This window comes from Loxodonta africana, chromosome 15, assembly GCF_030014295.1.
Source record: "Loxodonta africana isolate mLoxAfr1 chromosome 15, mLoxAfr1.hap2, whole genome shotgun sequence".
Classification (NCBI taxonomy): domain Eukaryota; kingdom Metazoa; phylum Chordata; class Mammalia; order Proboscidea; family Elephantidae; genus Loxodonta; species Loxodonta africana.
This window is the reverse complement of record NC_087356.1, coordinates 80487349-80504978: the sequence shown is the minus strand read 5'-3', so window position 1 is coordinate 80504978 and position 17630 is coordinate 80487349. Positions and strand designations below refer to the sequence as shown.

Sequence of the window (17630 nt, the reverse complement as noted above, 5' to 3'; positions counted from 1 at the left end):
ACATTTTAAATACCTGAGGGCAGGTAAGTAAAGAAAAGGACAGAGGTTTCCTTCTTTCTAACACCTTCCATCTGACTCCCCTGAGGAAACATTGCTAATAGCTTACTGTATATCTTTCTGGAGCAGTGTTGTTCAATAGAAACGTAATGTGAACTGATTATGTAATTTTAAATTTTCTGGTAGCCACGTTAAAAAAAGGAAAAGTGAAATCAGTTCTAATAATCTATTTAATTTACTTCACTATATCCAAAATATCAATTTACCGATTTTAAAAAAGTACACTGCTTCATTTTTTTTAATTAAAATTCAATTCTTCAGTTACTCTAGCCACATTTCAGGTACAATCAATGGCCACATGTGGCTAGTGGTTACCATACTGCATTCCTAGATATTCACTATACTTTACAGTTACATTTATTTGTATCACAGTTACTCTTAGATATCTTTACACACAAATACTATATGATAGTATTAGGTATCACAATAGACCTATCTCTTCTTTTTAATGGTTTCATAGTACTCCATTGTACAAGTGCACATTAATTTTCTAATCCAATGATTTTTTTTTTTTAAGCTCTCTGCATGCTGGTGATATTAGCCCTTTGTTATATGTATTTCTTCTGAGCTCTATGTTGATCCATACCACAAAAAGTAAGTACTCTAAACACATGTGAGTGTTTACGGAAAATTAAATTAAAAAATAAATGTCATACTGTATATCTCTTTGTACCTCCAGGCCTTTTATTGACGACAAACGTTCTTTCATTATTAAACTTTTCAAGAGTACAGAAACTGTTTTTTTTTTTTTCCCCTATATGGTTACCTATACTTGTTCACTCTATAAACCTGCGTTCAGCAAATGACTTGAAAATTACCGCAATATTATATGAAGACAATCTAACAGCCCTTCACCTTGGCAGTTCAGAATCTCCCGTTAACAATACCAACTTCCAGAAAGCAAAATTTAAGCTTAAAAGAGAGCACTGTTCAAAGCCAGCACTGGAAGTATGGAAATTCTTATAGGCCAACGAAATCTCGGGTGAGATAGGTGAACTGCTGAATTCAGTTGTAAGGTTTATACCTACAAGTTAACCTCTTGAGAAAGGTCAGCCTAAGCCCTACAATTTTGTAAAGATGACTTTTCTTTTTTTTTTTTAAAGGTGAGGTCAAGTAGTTTACTCAGTTGATCAGGATGGGAAGGAAGCCAATGCTAGACATCTGTGAGTTTGCAGCTACAGGTCTTCAGGCAACAGCAGGGAGCTTTCACAGGTTTGCTTCTAGGGCAGAATGGAGGTATGGCTCAACACAATTTAATCTGATGAATTTCAGCAGGTCTGTTTCCACTGACCTAATTCGTTTCATTTATGTGAGCATCCGATTGTAGAGAAGGGCTCTCAAGCTGTAACTACCTTAGACCAACCATACTAGCATCACAACATGCTTTCTTTCCATAAAATGAAGACTGTGAGAACTTGCCCACTGTACCTTGGGTGTGCTTTCTCTACTCTTACACACGATGCCATGCCTGGGCCAGTAGCCATTTACTGCAGATGCAGCGTATGACCGAGTGGGTGGCTACTTCCTTCAGATCTAGGTGAGGGCTGCTCTAGCAGAAAGCAGTCAGCAAGGCTGACCAGAGGCAGAGCCCGTGGATGCCAACACTGCAATTTGAGAAGCACCCCAAAGCTCTACCTCTCCCAAAATATCTCCTGCTCCAGCCTGCTAGGGCCAGGTCCTCCGCTCCCATTCGGGTTGGAACACCAGCCACCAGATTTGCTGCTTTTGCATTAAAGCTAGAGGATCACTGTGACAATGGCATGAAATACGGGTATTTCCTGGGAAGGTAAGAAAACTAGAACAGAAATCTTTCTCATTACATGTAATCAACCCCTTGACTATCAAAATAATCAAATGCTACCTTGGAAAACTGGAGCCCTGGTAGCAGAGTGGTTAAGAGCTCAGGCTGCTAACCAAAACATCAGCAGTTCAAATCCTCCAGCTGCTCCTTGGAAATCCTATGAGGCAGTTCTACTCTATCCTGCAGTGTTGCTATGAGTCAGAATCAACTCAACAGCAATGGGCTTGGACCTTGGAAAACTAAGTCCAGGACCAGAATTAGAAAAGGGGTAGGCTTTGATTGATGAAAAAAGCCATACTTAACATATGTTTTGTCTTCACAGTTCATAGCACAATCACAGAAATTAGTATTTAAATAATGTCATATTCATCTCTAGCTTTCACCTCTCAAAATTATCTGATCCTTTTGGGTTTCCCATCCTGTTTTAGGATTCTGATCTAAATAAAGTTCTCATCATCTTCTGAATAATTTCTTGGTGTAATTCTCACTAAGAACGAAGTCCAAGTTTTAAAGGACAAATTAACAAAGGCCTATCTGGGTAAGGCAGATCTTACTAATACGAAACCAGGGAAAGCATGAGAATATGAAGCACTGAGTGGGGGAACAGATGGGTGGGAAAAACAGTAGGCTGAACATACAAACAAATAAAAGTCATAGCTATTTACGCACCCACCCTTCTTCTGAGTTCTTTGCTGTGATCATACCTGGTAGAGCCTGATGATATGGGGATGGCAAAGCATCTTCATAATTTGAACTTCCCGGAAAATCTTCTTTAGATTTTCTTCATCTAGCTGGGTCTTGTCTATGATCTTGATAGCAACCTAATAACAGAGGAAGAAAATTTACTCTGATGCATTATTCATAGCAGTTTACTAAGGAAATTAAATCCGTTTTAAAACATTATATTCCACAAAATACACACTGCCAGTATTTTGTTCACAGAACGTCAGTGAGGAATGTGACTTTACTCTTACAGGAAATGGATTCTGAGCAAGTTGGTCTCAAAGGAACAGACTCCAAATGCTTATGGGTCTTCTGTCATTTCTTAAATTGCTCATATAGTAAAACCCCATGACAAAACAGTTTATTACTCCATAGATGTGGTTGCAGTTTGGGTCAAATCATGCTTCAGTGTAGGAGTGCTATACAGGGCCTCTCATTAAGACAAGAAGCTTATATCGTAAGTGCAGAATGTTTTAGTAAGGCTCTACCAGAATGTCACGGGGCTTTCCACATTTCACCAGGTGCATACATAATAACAGTAGTAATGGTGGTGGTGGTGGCAGTTACCATATACTGTATGGTTACTGTGTACCAGGCACAGTTCTTAGTGTTTTGCAAGTACTGATTCATTTAAACTTCACAACGATCCCATATTACTACTAAACACTGTTACGAATAAGGAAACTGAAGCACAGAGAGATTGAGTAATTTACTCAAGATTCAGTAATTTACAGCTAGTATGTGGCAGATTCAGGACTGAAACCCAGGTAACCTGGTTCTTAAAGCCAATTTCTTAACAATAGTGCTATAAAAATCTGAAGAACTTTCTGTACTATACATACCCTGCTTCAACATAAAACATTTTTCTGTTTTGCCCAAACCAGTACTATCAGATATTCAACAGCACAGATATTTAAAAACAGAATCAAAGACAAAGGACTTATTATTTAATCTACCAAGTCTAAATTTACTCATTTTTCTCAGTGAAATACAGAAAACATTTGTGCTACTCCAAAATACCTCTTTATCTCAGTTTCAATTACTCAATCAGTATGCAATCAACATTAGTTGGATGAAGAAGTGCTATTGAAGGGTCTGAACCAGGCAAACTCTAAATCAAACCAAACCAAACCCGTTACCGTCGAGTCGATTCCGACTCATAGTGACCCTTTAAGACACAGCAGAACTGCCCCACAGAGCTTCCAAGGCTGTAAATCTTTACAGAAGCGGACTGCCACATCTTTCTCCCACAGAGCGGCTGGTGAGTTCAAACCGCCAACTTTTCGGTTAGCAGCTGAGCACTTAACCACTGCGCCACCAGTGCTCCTCCCAGGCAAACTCTAATCCCTTCCAATTCTTAAAATTCTGTGATTCTATACACTGGAGAAGACAGGAAAACTTATACTTACTGAGAAAAGAAACAGGGAAGCAAAATGCCAACACTAAAATGTTTAGCCCAGAGAAATAAAGACTATATGGAACTATACATGACAGGCTATTTAAGTGTAGAAAAGGCTAGCATAGAAGTAACTCTGGAGTTGTTTTAGAGGTTAGAGGGAGGACTAATGGGAGAAAAGCAAAGGGAGACAAATTTCAGCTTGTTTCAAAAACGTTGGTTAAGTGCTCAGCTGCTAACCAAAAGGTCTGCAGTTTGAACCCACCAGCCACTCCACAGAAGAAAGATGTGGGAGTCTGCTCCAGTAAGCAGACTTGGAAACCCTATGTGGCAGTCCTACTCTGTCCTATAGGGTCGCTATGAGTCAGAATCGACTCAACGGCAATGGGCTGGTTTTTTTAAATGATGAAATGAGCTGAATGTAGTAGCTCGAGCTACAACAATTAATCAAACGTGGCCTTATCCTTAAGGAGTTTACAGTCCAGTAGGTGAAGGAGATGCATGAAACAGATAACATAATACAGAGTCAGAAGTACAATCAATAGAGCTATGTATAAGGTATGTGGGGCCCTAGTGGCACAGTGGTATGTATATATAAAGTATAAGTGGGCATTGGTCATTCAGTGATAAAACTCTTGCCTTCCATGTGGGAGATCCAGCCAATGCCCCTTCACGTGCAGCCACCAGCCACCTGTGAGTGGAGGCCTGTGTGTTGCTATGATGCTGAACAGGTTTCGTGGGAGTTTCTGGACTAAGAGTTTCTGGACTAAGACTCCTAAGGAAAAAGGCCTGGGGCAATTTACTTCCAAAAAACCAGCCAATGAAAACTCTACGGATTACAATGGCCCAATCTCCAACCTATCATGGGGATGGCACAGGACCAAGAAGCATTTAGTCCCGTTACGCATGGAGTCGCCATGAGCCAGGTGTTAACTCACAGCAGCTAACAACAACAACACAAGGTATAATAGTAGAACAAAGGATGGAGCAGGACGTTCACCTGGTGAGAAGAGGCAGATGTAGGGAAAGACTTCACAAGAGGCAAAACTTGAGAACGGAAAGACTGGGATAGGCAATAAGGAAGGCAGAGAATTTTCTGAGGAGAAACAGTACAATCATTAACAAATCTCACCCGCAGCTTGCTCTCCTCTAAGCAGTCTTGAATCACATGACCCTTGACCACTACCATTTCTACTTCTCATTACTGTGCCAGATTACATACAGGACTTAACTCTGGCCAAGGGTCTGGCATCAGCTCCTGATTCTCTCAGAATGGCTTCCAAAACAAATCATGATTCACAATGTCCCTTTATAGAACAAATACCTGGGTCTCAATAATAATTATCGATAAAATCTGACACATGAATGGTACATTGTAGTTTATGGACTGCTTTCAAGTAAATAACAAGCTTAGAAACTTGCAGGCATGTGCCCATTGGAGAGCTTCCCAACTGGTGTGCTGGAAATGGGCTTCAGGTGTGCCCAGAACTGTGTAGGTGGCACTGGATCACCTCCAGACTCAAGCAGCCTCGTTTGTTTACCCCAGGGACAATATTATCATTTTTTTTCTGTGTGCCATGATGTGTAAAAGGTTGGGAAGCGTCACTAGGATTTATTGTCTTAACAATGGGGGCATCAACTGTCCAAAGATTTGAGCCTGAAATCCCCTTCCTCTGCCCATGCCCTATAAATTGATGACATGTACAGAGTAATTTAAGGGGATGGGGGTGAGCGGGGTAAAGATTTTCAAGGAAACTGGCCACTGTTTTGTACTTTTTCTTACTCCCAAGAGAGTACTAGGTCACTCTATAATTGGGGGAGTCATACAATGGGGCCTCCTGGATTCACAGCCGACTTGCCCTGAGTTTTATTTGCATACTGAGGATCTTTGTAAAGAGAAAACTAAACCTAATGAGAACAAAATTGGCTATTAAGATCTTATACTAAAGACAACCTGCAAATTGGGAGAAAATTTTCAGGAATCGTATGTCTGATAATGGCCTAATATCCAAAATTTCTAAGAAAGTTCTACAACTTAACAATAAAAATACAAACCGCCTGATCAAAAAGAGGCAAAGGACTTGGACAGACATTTCACTCAAGAGGATATTCAAATGGCTATAACCATATGAAAACATGCTCAACATTATTAGCCATCAGAAAACTACAATAAGATACCACCTCACCCCTATTAAAATCGCAATGATAAAAACAACCAAAAAACAGATGTTGTGAGGTTGTGGAGAAATTGGAACCTTCATCTACTGCTGGTGGAAATGTACCAGGGTACAGCCACTGTGGAAAACAGTTTGGTGTCTTCTCAAGAAGCTCAACATAGAACTACCGTGTGACTCGGCAATCCCAATCCTAGGTATATGTTCATTGCGGCACTTTTCACAACAGCCAAAGGTGGAAACAACCAAAATGTCCATTAATAGATGAGTGGATAAACAGAATGTGCTATATACACACAATGTAATGCTACTCAGCTATAAAAAGGAATGAAGTCCTATGTTCCTGCATGCCACAATATGGGTGACCCTTGAAAACATCATGCTGAGCAAAGTAAGTCCATCACAAAAGGACAAATATTGTATGATACCACTTACGCAGAATAAGCAAACACAAAGAAACCAAAGATTATTAGTGGTTACCAGGAGTGGGAGGAAGGGGAAAGGGAAAGTTTCTGCTTGGGGAGCACTGAGTTTATGTTAATATCGGTGGAACTATCTGGAAAAGGACAGCAAGAATGGTTGCACAACTTCAGGAATGTAATGAATGTCCCACTGAACTGTATAAGCAGCCTTTGTTGAATTGGCCAGTGTTTTGTTATGTATATTTTCACCACAATAATTTCTTTAAAGATCTAAATATTGGTTAATGTAATGTAATAAAGTAGAGTACGAATGTAGTTTTACATGTTATAATAAGTATATCTGACTTCACATGAAGGGAATATGGTCGAAGATCCACCCCTATATACTGAAACATATTTTTATCTTTTCAGGGGAAATTGTATTACCTGCTCTTAGTAGGTGGATACAGAAAGGTTTTAAAAGATTAAAACATCAACTTCCTATCTACTCCTCAGTGAGATTTAAGATTTCACCACACTGAAGACAAAGTTTTGCCTAGGGCCTGAACATAGCAGACCCCGCCCCCCCCTAAAAGGAAGGACTCTGGAGTCAAGCTGCCAGGGTCGACAGGCCCCTTAATCTGTAACCTTGAGCAAGTTATTTAATTCTTCTGTGCCTCCTTATCTATAAAATGATGGCGACAACAGACATTTATTAAAGAGTTGTTGGGGATTAACTAATGCACGCAATCTGCTTAGTATAATGCCTGGCACATGGTAAACACACAATATACATTAACAACAGGTACAGCTGTTGTTATTATTTTTGTGTTGTTTTTTTAATCAAGTCTTAAAATTTAGGCATTCTTTGGCAAGGATTAGATTTGTTTCACTACGGAACATAATTCTGAATCTGAAACACATTAACTCCTTACTCAAGGGGTGAGTTAAAGGGCCACAAAGCAAAACAGCTAACAATTTGTGGGCAGCATTCAGAAGCAACTATCTGCTGCCAGCCGATGTGGGGAGAACATGGAGGAAATGAGCTGGAAAAATGCGTTCCATTCAGGAGAGTCACACTGAACCACAGGATGGAACCACAGCAAGACCTGACCCTGAGGACTGGGCCAGAGAGCCAGTGGTCAGCTCCTTCACAGCAGGTCAGGTTCCCCTGCCATCTCTACTAAGTAGCTACCACCAGAGAGGAGGACACTTAACAATACAGCAAATGGCACAACTGACTGGTAAGGCTACTTAAAGGGAAAAGCAACTTCCTAAACTCAGACGGCTTCCTTAGCTGCTAACTGCAAAGTAGAGGTTTTCTAAAAAGCAGAAAAAAAATTAGTAAAACAGGAATTACCAAGTTTGAGAGTAGGTGGTTGGCAAGCAGCTATGATTGTTTTGAGAATACCTGACCAGATAAACCCAGAACTCGACCAGATAAACGAATCTGAAATTTCACAACGCGTTACTGTAGGCTACAAAATACAGGTTTTAGCTTAAAGCACACATCAGCTACTTGAAAAATTAAACACGTCCACATTGTTGTTGTTAGGTACCACTGAGTCAGCTCCGACTCACGGCAACCCAATGTGACAGGGTAGAACTACCCCATACGGTTTCCAAGGCTGAAATCTTTATGGTAGCAGATCATCGGGTCTTTCTTCTGCAGAGCCCCTGGGTGGGTTCGAACCAACAAACTTTCAGTTTGTAGCTCAGCATTTAACCGTAGAGCCACTGGGGCTCCTAAATATGTTCATGGCAAAAAGGTAAACAACCCGCTGCCGTCGAGTCAATTCCCACTCATAGCGACCCTGTAGGACAGAGTAGAGCTGCCCCTTACGGTTTCCAAGGAGCGCCTGGTGGATTTAATACTGCTGACCTTTTGGTCAGCAGCCGTAGCTCTTAACCATTACGCCACCAGGGTTTCCAAAAAGGTAAATAGGTAGGTACATAAAGGACAAACTCTATAAAAGAACAGGTTTTTAGATTGGTGATGAAAATCAATGAATCATATGCTTGCACTTACATATGAAAATTTATTCATTCTTCAACAAATGAATACAGAAGCTCCCCATACCTTACCGAGAGACCACATATTTTCTAAGTTTGCCTGCTCTGCAGAGAATTCTTTTATCCTGCAGACAGCATGAGCATGTTAATTGGCAATCCCACATTGATGAAACATGACATTGAAACTGTATCATATGCTGCTAAGTAGACACAGATCGTGGAAGTCCTCAAGAATTTCCCCACTCAAGATATTTCCATTCAATAAACTCTTCTTTTTTCACTGGCATGCGTTAAGAAAAAAATTAAATTTAGATCATGTCCAAAATTAAAGTCATAGTTCTTTATTATTCACTCTAAAAGTGGAAAACAACCATTTTCCTCTTTTAATTCTCACTTCTAAAAACTATAGTTCCTTTAACTCTTACCTCATTGTGGTAAGCACAGTACTGTTTATAGGGAATAAAGCTGAAAAAAAAAGAAAATAGTGGTTTCTTCAACAATTGGCAATAATTCACTTTCATATCCTGACACCCCATTCACAGGCAAGATGAGGTAACAGAATAAAAGCCAATGAACCAAGGGAATGGTTCAGCATTTAGATGAAAACTTACCACCCTTCTTCCTTATCCTTTTCCTTAGAAATAAATCTGTAAAGTAGGTCTCTTTATTTAGGGATATGCTACGACAAATGGGTACAGTTAATGGAAAATGCAGACTGGAAGTGCTAAAATTCCTCCAAAAAAGAGAAAGAGCCCTCCCTTAAACCGGTATGCAGATGTATATACAATATTGTTGTAAGGTGTCGTCAAGTCAGTTCCAACTCACAGCAACCCTATGTACAACAGAACAAAACACTGCCCAGTCCTACTCCATCCTCAAAATTGTTGCTATGTTTGAGCCCATTGTTGCAGCCACTGTGTCAATCCATCTCGTTGAGGGTCTTCCTCTTTTTTGCTGACCCTCTAGTTCACTAAGCATGATGTCTTTCTCCAGGGACAGGTCCCTCCTGATAACATGCCCGAAGTATGTAAAACCAGGTCACACCATCCTTGCTTCTAAGGAGCATTCTGACCGTACTTATGCCAAGACAGATCTGTTCGTTCTGTTTGCAGTCCATGGTATACTGAATATTCTTCACCAGCACCATAATTCGAATGCATCAGTTCTTCCTTGGTCTTCCTTACTCACCATCCAGCTTTTGCATGCATATGAGGCAAATGAACATACTATGCCTTGGGTCACGCACACCTTAGTCCCAAAGTAACACCTCTGCTTTTCAACACTGGAAAGAGGTCTTTTTGCAGCAGATTTGCTCAATGTAATACATCCTTTGATTTCTTGGCTGCTGCTTCCACAGATGTTGATTGTGGATCCAAGTAAAGCGAAATCTTTGACAACTATCATGATGTTGCTTATTGATGAAACTGTGAGGATTTTTGCTTTCTTTATGTTTTTATGTTTGTTTGTTTTTTTTGTTTCGGTGTAATCCATACTGAAAGCTGTAGTCTTTGATCTTCATCAGTAAGTGCTTCAAGTCCTCTTCACTTTTAGCATGCAAGGTTGTGTCGTCTACGTATCTCAGGTTGTTAACAAGTCTTCTTTCACTCCTGATGCTGCGTTCTTCTTCATATATCCCAGCTTCCTGGGTTATGTGCTAAGCATACAGATTGAATAAGTACAGTGAAAGGATACAATTCTGACACACATCTTTCCTGACTTTAAACCACAGTATCTCCTTGTTCTGTTCGAATGACTGCCTGTTGGTTTGTGTCCGAGTTCCGCATGAGCACAATTAAGTGTTCTGGAATTCCCATTCTCTGCAATGTTATCCATAACTTGTTACGATCCACACAGTTGAATGCCTTTGTGTCGTCAATAAAACACAGGTAAACATCTTTCTGGTATTCTCTGCTTTCAGCCAAGATTCATCTGACATCGGCAATGATATTCCTCGTTCCATTTCCTCTTCTGAATACAGCTTGAATTTCTGGCAGTTCCCTGCTGCAACTGTTTTTGAATTATCTTCAGCAAAATTTTACTTGTATGTGATATTAAATGTATAATTTCTCTTATAAGGATCAGCACAAAGCAGGTTCTTATGAGACGGAGGTTAAAGATGTCCCAAATGTCCAACTTTTCCAAATTGCTGTACCACTCCATTTCTGATACCAACTACTCCACATTCCCTCATCACTCTCCCTCCTGTCTTTGGGTTCCATAATTTGCTGCAGTGTCTCAAAGAACTCATGAACCAGCTCAAAGAAACAGCACTGCATCATTTGTTGAAACTTTTCAACTGGTATTCCATCAATTCCTGCAGCCTTGTTTTCTGCCACTGCCTTCAGTGCAGCTTATACCACTACCTTCAGGACCGCTGGTTCCTAATCATATGCTACCTCCTGAAATGGTTGGACATCACCCGATTCTTTTTGGTACAGTGACTCTATGTATTCTTCCATCTTCTTTTGATGCATCATTCAGCATTTTGCGCATAGAATCCTTCAGATATTGCAACTCAAGTCTTGAGTTTTTTCTTCAGTTCCTTCAGCTTGAGAAATGCCAAGCATGTTCTTTCCTTTTGGTTTTCCAACTCCAGGTCTTTGTACATGTCACTATAATACTTTGCTTTGTCTTCTCGAGCCACCCTTTGGAATCTTCTGTTTGGTTCTTCTACGTCATCATTTCTTCCAATTTAGCCACTCTTTATTCAAGACCAAGTTTCAGAGCTTCTTCCGACATTCATTTTAGTCTTTCCTTTCTCTCCTGTCTCTTTAATGATCTTTTGCTTTCTTCATGTACAATACCCTTGATGTCATTTCACAACTCATGGTCTTCAGATATTAGTGTTCAATGCATCAAATCTATTCTTAAATGGTTTCTAAATTCAGGAGGGATATATTAAAGGTTGTACTTTGGCTCTCATGGACTTATTCTAATTTTCTTCAGCTTCAACTTGAACTTGCATATGAGCAATTGACAGTCTGTTCCGCAGCTCTGACCAATGATATTAAGCTTCTCCATTGTCTCTTTCCACAGATGTAGTCGATTTGATTCCTGTGTATTCCACCTGGTGAGGTCCACGTGTACGGTCACCATTTATGTTGTTGAAAAAAGGTATTTCCAATGAATAGGTTGTTGGTCTTGCAGAATTCTATCACATAATCTTGGCATTGTTTCTGTCACCAGGGCCATATTTTCCCACTACTGATCCTTCTTCTTTGTTTCCAACTTTCACATTCCAATCACCAGTAATTACCAATGCATCCTGACTGCATGTTCAATCAATTTCAGACTGCAAAAGTTGGTAAAAATCTTCAATTTCTTCATCTTTGGCATTAGTGGCTGGTGCGTAAATTTGAATAATAGTTGTATTAAGTGGTCTTCCTTGTAAGTGTAGGGATATTATCCTATCACTGACAATGTTGTACTTCAGGATAGATCTTGTGATGTTCTTTTGGATAATGAATGCAGCGCCATTCCTCTTCAATTTGTCATTCCCAGCATAGTCGATCATATGATAAGCTGACTCAAAATGGCCAATACCAGTCCATCTCAGCTCACTAATGCCTAGGATATCACGATCTTAAAGAGTTGCATTTCATTTTTGACAACTTCCAATTTTCCTAGATTCATATTTCTTACATTCTATGATCCGATTACTAATGGATGCTTGCAGCTGTTTCTTCTCATTGTGAGTCACACTGTCCACCATGCGTGACCCTGCTGGTATTTGAAATACTGGCAACATAGCTTCCAGCATCACAGCAACACAGCAACACACAAGTCAACACGGTACAACAAACTGACAGGCAAGTAGTGGCATGTACAATAATTTCACAGAATACAGTAAACAGGCTGCATGCTTTTAAGAAGGAAAGAGAAAACATTATGATAGTTTGGAGGAAAGTTTATTTTTTCAACATGCTTTTAAGGAAGGAAGCTCTACTTTTGAGATGTCTTAAAATTTAGGCAGATATCAAACTTTTTGCTAGTCTGAATTCTATGCAATAGAGTTCTGTTTTTCTATTAACTTCTATAGGCAAATTTTTTTATGACAATGCTCATATACTCTAGATTGTTCTCAGCTCAGATCTAGAATTATTTTATGATCTAGATCTGTGTTGTCCAATACTGTAGGCACGAACCACATGTGACCACTGAGCACTTGAAATGTGGCTAGTCCAAGCTGAAATGTGCTGTAAATGTAAAATATACTCCAGATTTAAAGACTTAGTACTAATAAATCTTGTTGATATATTTTTATATCAATTACATTAAATAATGTTTTGAATATACTAGGTTAAATAGAAAACCCATAACCACCCATTGCCGTCGAGTCGATTCCGACTCATAGCGATACTATTAAAACTAATCTCACCTGTTACTTTCTTAAATATAGCTACTAGAAGATTTTAAATTACATATGTGGCCCTCATTCTGTTGGACAACACTGGTCTAGATGATGCCAAAAAGCTACATAACTAACCTCCCAGTTAAAGCAGCTATTCTATGAAATGACTTCTGAAATAGCTGATTTGATATTCAGAATTACCAGTTACCTATCTCACAGACACTTTGGCCAATGCTCAGACATTGCCTTAGCATAGAATCTCAAATAAGGTCTCAAAAGATATATTCTAAGAACTGAATTTAATTCCAGTAAAACGTGTTTACTGAGCAACTGATTGGTTTAAGGCACCGCCCTTTTGCAACTCACTAGCAGTTCTTCTCAACAGGGGCTCTGTGAGAGAATTAAATCTTAAACCCCTAAGACTTTAGAATTTCAAACATTCTGGTTTCAGGACTCCTTCTCTTGAAAAGTATTGAGGACTCCCAAATAAGTTTTATTTATGTCGGTTATACCTATCAACTTTTGCTCAGAAATTAAATTAAAACAGAAAATTTAAAAACACAAGAATATACAAGCACACGTCCCATCAGCCATCACAGCAAATACATCATGAAGTCTCTGGAAATCTCTACCGTACAACTATGAGAGAATGAGGGTGAAAAATCAAATAATATTTTAGTATTTTTACATGAAAACCGTTTGGACCTCAGGGACCCAGTGGAAAGTGTCGAGACTCTGGGTCATTGGACCAAACTTTGAGAACAACCACCCTAAGGCATCATTGTAGGTCATGAATTAACTTCTCCCCTTTGCATCTAGAATAGTACCACCCTTGAGAAAATTCAAAACGTAGTCACACAAATCTTTTTCTGTAAGGCTTAAACCCTTCGCAGAACCCAGTTGAGAGTGGCTGGCTAAAATTTAAATGCCTTTATAATTAGCCTTGATGAAAAAACTGTTTTTCTTTTAAACTTACTAGAAAACAGAAGTAATTGTTATCAGAAAACAACACAAGCTAGACTCTTGGGCTAAACCAGCCAGCCACTAAACGACCATGATTAATGACCTGTTCCACGGCCACAGTCAGGATGTAGGGTGATCACATTCCTGGGAAGTTCCTGACCTCTGCACAGCAACCAATTAACAAAGAGTCCATATTTTAATTTCTAGCAAATAGTCAAATCAAGTACTAAGGAGCAAAGCAAAAACACATATTTGGAAAGAACTTTTTACTCTATTTATTTTGCACCAATCACAACTGTTCCTGGGAAAATATGCAGCTGAGAAGCCTAAGGAATGACTGGGGTACCAGGGTGCTAGCCAACTCCAGACAGGAGGACTCAACACGGCCACCAAAGATAAGGGCAGTCAACTCTCAAGGCATGCCAAAGGAAGTACGTAACAACCATACGTGTATACATATATAGCATACAACTATAACAACAAAAAATTTCCAGCATTTTTTAGGTGAGCTGTTGGACTTTTATTTTTCTATGCTTTTCTCTTTGGGCTGTGTTAAATGGTGAATATAAAACAGTTCAAGCATTTACAGTGTCTGGGGAATAGAGAATTGAGAGCTTACTGAAAGTGGGAAAATACACCATGAAACGTATTATTCTTACAGGCATTTTTAAGGTAGAACATGGTATACTGTGCATAATAAAAGGTATCTGAAGCAAGGTAAATTTTCTGATGATTACTAGAAATTCAGGCATAGGCAGAGAAATTTTAAAAGACAAACAGAAAGTGATTTCTCGGTTCCAATAATTCCTATTTGGTTAATTTACACTCCCAGAAAAACAGAAGCCCCAGGCTGTCTCTAACATTACAGACATCTCTCTCAGCCAAAATGACACTATTACTGTTGCTGTTGTCATTATTTTAACATTTACAAAGTATCAACAGAGCTTTGTATTTTTTATAAAACATTAAATCAGCTCCTGGCCTATTAGTTTACCACTTCAATGAACTGGACAAAAAGACATTGGGGGAGAAAAAAAAGGAGTGGGCAGATACATTGACAATAACAATGAAGATAAGGTAAGAATTATTTACAAAATATCAGTACCCAATTTTTCATTTTCAGGTGTTTATTTTAGATTGACCAAATCTCATAAGTTTAAGAGGAAGATTTAGAATGGGGTTGATGATTTAATTCTAAGGCTTAAAAAAAAAATTGTCATCAAGTCAATTTCAACACATGGCAAACTTACGTGTGTCAGAGTAGAACTACGCTCCATAGGGTTTTCAATGGCTGATTTTTTCAAAGGAGATCACCAGGTATTTCTTTCCAAGTGCCTCTGGGTGGCCTCCAACCTTCCAGTTTGCATTGGAGTGCGTCAAACATTCACATCACTCAGGGACTACAATTCTAAGGTTATTGTTAGTTGCTCTTGAGTTGATTCTGACTTAGGACAACCCCATGTGTGCACAGTACAACTGCTCCATAGGGTTTTCAGTGCTGTGACCTTTCAGAAGCAGACCACCAGCCCTGTCTTCCGAGGCACCTCTGGGTGGGTTCAGACAGTCAGCCATTCAGCTAATAGTCCATTTGTGTTAGGGAACTGTTTACAAAGAATGCCCTCCATGGAGGCCTGAAGAAAGGGCAGGAGAGCGAAGAGCTTCAAAGAGGGAGGGAGTGAAGGAGAAGGAGAAGAATACAGGGCAGATAGGAGATGCTGTGAATAGAGAGGAGGGTTTGGGCAAAAAATGATTAACCAATGTCATGGAACAATGTGCGTGCCAACTGTTTGATGAGAAGCTAGTTTTTCTGTAAACCTTCATCTAAAGTACAATTTAAAAAAAAAATTAGAGAGATGGGAAAGAAAAGGGGTAAGAGCTAATCGTTTAACAAAGCAGTTGCAATAGTTTAAAGTGGCTACCAAAGAACAATATCTAAGAAAGTGGTATATGATAATAATTCTTATCAAAATGTTTGAAGTAAAAGAGAAAAATTTAAAGTTATGGTGAGAAATTAAGCTACAAAATATAAAATTTTAGTGCCAGAGAAGAAAAATTACATGTGGGACAAGAACTTGGCAATGGCCTGAATGTGAGGTTAGAAGGAGACAAAAAGCTGAAAGAATTTCAAGATGAATTTTCTTAATGAAGTACATGCTACTCTTTCTTGGAGTGCCAGCTCATAGGTAAAAATAACACAAAGCTCACACAAGGATTGTGCTCTTCCTGAGAACAGCACTTGTCAAAGAGCCTGTGTACTACCGCTCAGCACATTTAGATGTAGCACCTAGAACACGCAAAAACTTTTTAAAGCACCAGCCCAAAAAGGGAGCTAAACTCAACTGGCATAGTATAACTTTCTTAAACCTTCCCTATGGAGATTTATTACACCGAGTGTCTTGCTAACACGGCATTATTATGGTAGTGTCGCTCCTGATGAACAGCATCAACAACAGTTCATATTTTAAATTATATGAATATACCCCAAGGCCTAATAACATTGCCTGCAGGAGCAGGAGGTTGAGCAAACCAAGGGAACACAGTAACAGTTGAAATCCATCATCTGTTTACATCTCCCAATTATGTGATACTGAAGACTAAAGGAAAACAGGAAGTAATCTCCATTACTGGACATCACCTTGCCCTCCCTATTTCTGACATTTACTTGTCATGCATCCTTAGATGCCAGTACTATGACTAACAGTTTATCCACAGGGGGCTCTTCATCAAACCATGCATTTCTAGTCTCAATGTTTATGATACTGGATTGCCTTACCTATGGCGGTATGGAGGTGAAGGGCTAGCTTTTGCTATGCCTATCAGAACACTACACCAACTACCTTCTGATTGGCTTTCCTAATGTCAGTTGCACGCCACCAGTGTGGGCAGATAAGGCCCCTTCTGGAGTTCCATCAAAATGGAAGCTTTTTCTGTGGTCGCTTTTAGCATTTACTCAGGCTTCAATAATAAAAAAAAAAAAGTTCCTTATATTTAGTAACCATCAAATTTTCAAATCAAGCAGATTTTATTTCCATAATGAATGTTTATGTGTTTCATTGCTGAATAATGAAGTTTAAGTAATTTAAACCACTCCCCTGAAAAGTCTAATAGTAAATCTTAATTAATTCTCAAATTTGTGATATTTATTTTAAAGGCTGGGTGAGAGGGGCCTGTTGATAACACTGCAACAGAAAAAAAAGAAAAACCACTAAAATATAATTCATTACCACATAGACTAAATGAAACCACATTAAGTGGCGAAATACAATTGCATTAAAAAGGGGGGGGGGCCCAAGATGGCAGAGTAGCCAGATGCTTCCAGTGATCCCCTTTACAACAAAGACCCCAAAAAACAAGTTAAACAATTATATTTATGACAACCTAGGAGCCCTGAATATCAAAGGCAAAGTTGGAAAGCGGACTGAGCGGCAGGGAGAGAGAGAGATGATTCAGAAGCAGAAAGGAGTTGCCGGACCTGAACTGCCAGGATCCCTCAGGCACCATTCCCAGGAGCAACTGCAGCGGGTTGGTAGTAGCTTTCGGCCGCAGTTTCCTCAGGCAGAAACAGTCAGCCGCACAGCCTACTCACACCTCTAGAACCAGAGAAGGACAGCGCTCTTGGCAAATGCTAAGTACTTGCGTATATCTTACCACACCCCCCACCCCCAAGCCCGCTTCAGTGGCTGTTGGTTTCCCTGGGCCTGAGATAGGTCCTGCTGCAAGTCCTGAGCCATTCTCCCAGCCTTGGAGAAGG

The 17630-nt window shown here is 39.5% G+C and overlaps 1 protein-coding gene across 7 annotated transcripts in view; it reads right to left on the bottom strand.

Moving 5' to 3' along the window:
* SIK3 (SIK family kinase 3) overlaps positions 1-17630 on the bottom strand; it is a 260893-nt gene that overhangs the window by 122673 nt on the left and 120590 nt on the right. For 6 of the 7 annotated variants that reach the window (XM_010597896.3, XM_064269029.1, XM_010597897.3 and 3 more), the window contains exon 2: positions 2563-2679. In XM_010597896.3, coding sequence (XP_010596198.2) covers positions 2563-2679 — 117 coding nt within the window. Of the gene's footprint in view, positions 1-2562; positions 2680-17630 lie in introns of those variants that run through there. The other variant, XM_064269031.1, reaches the window with a different exon arrangement.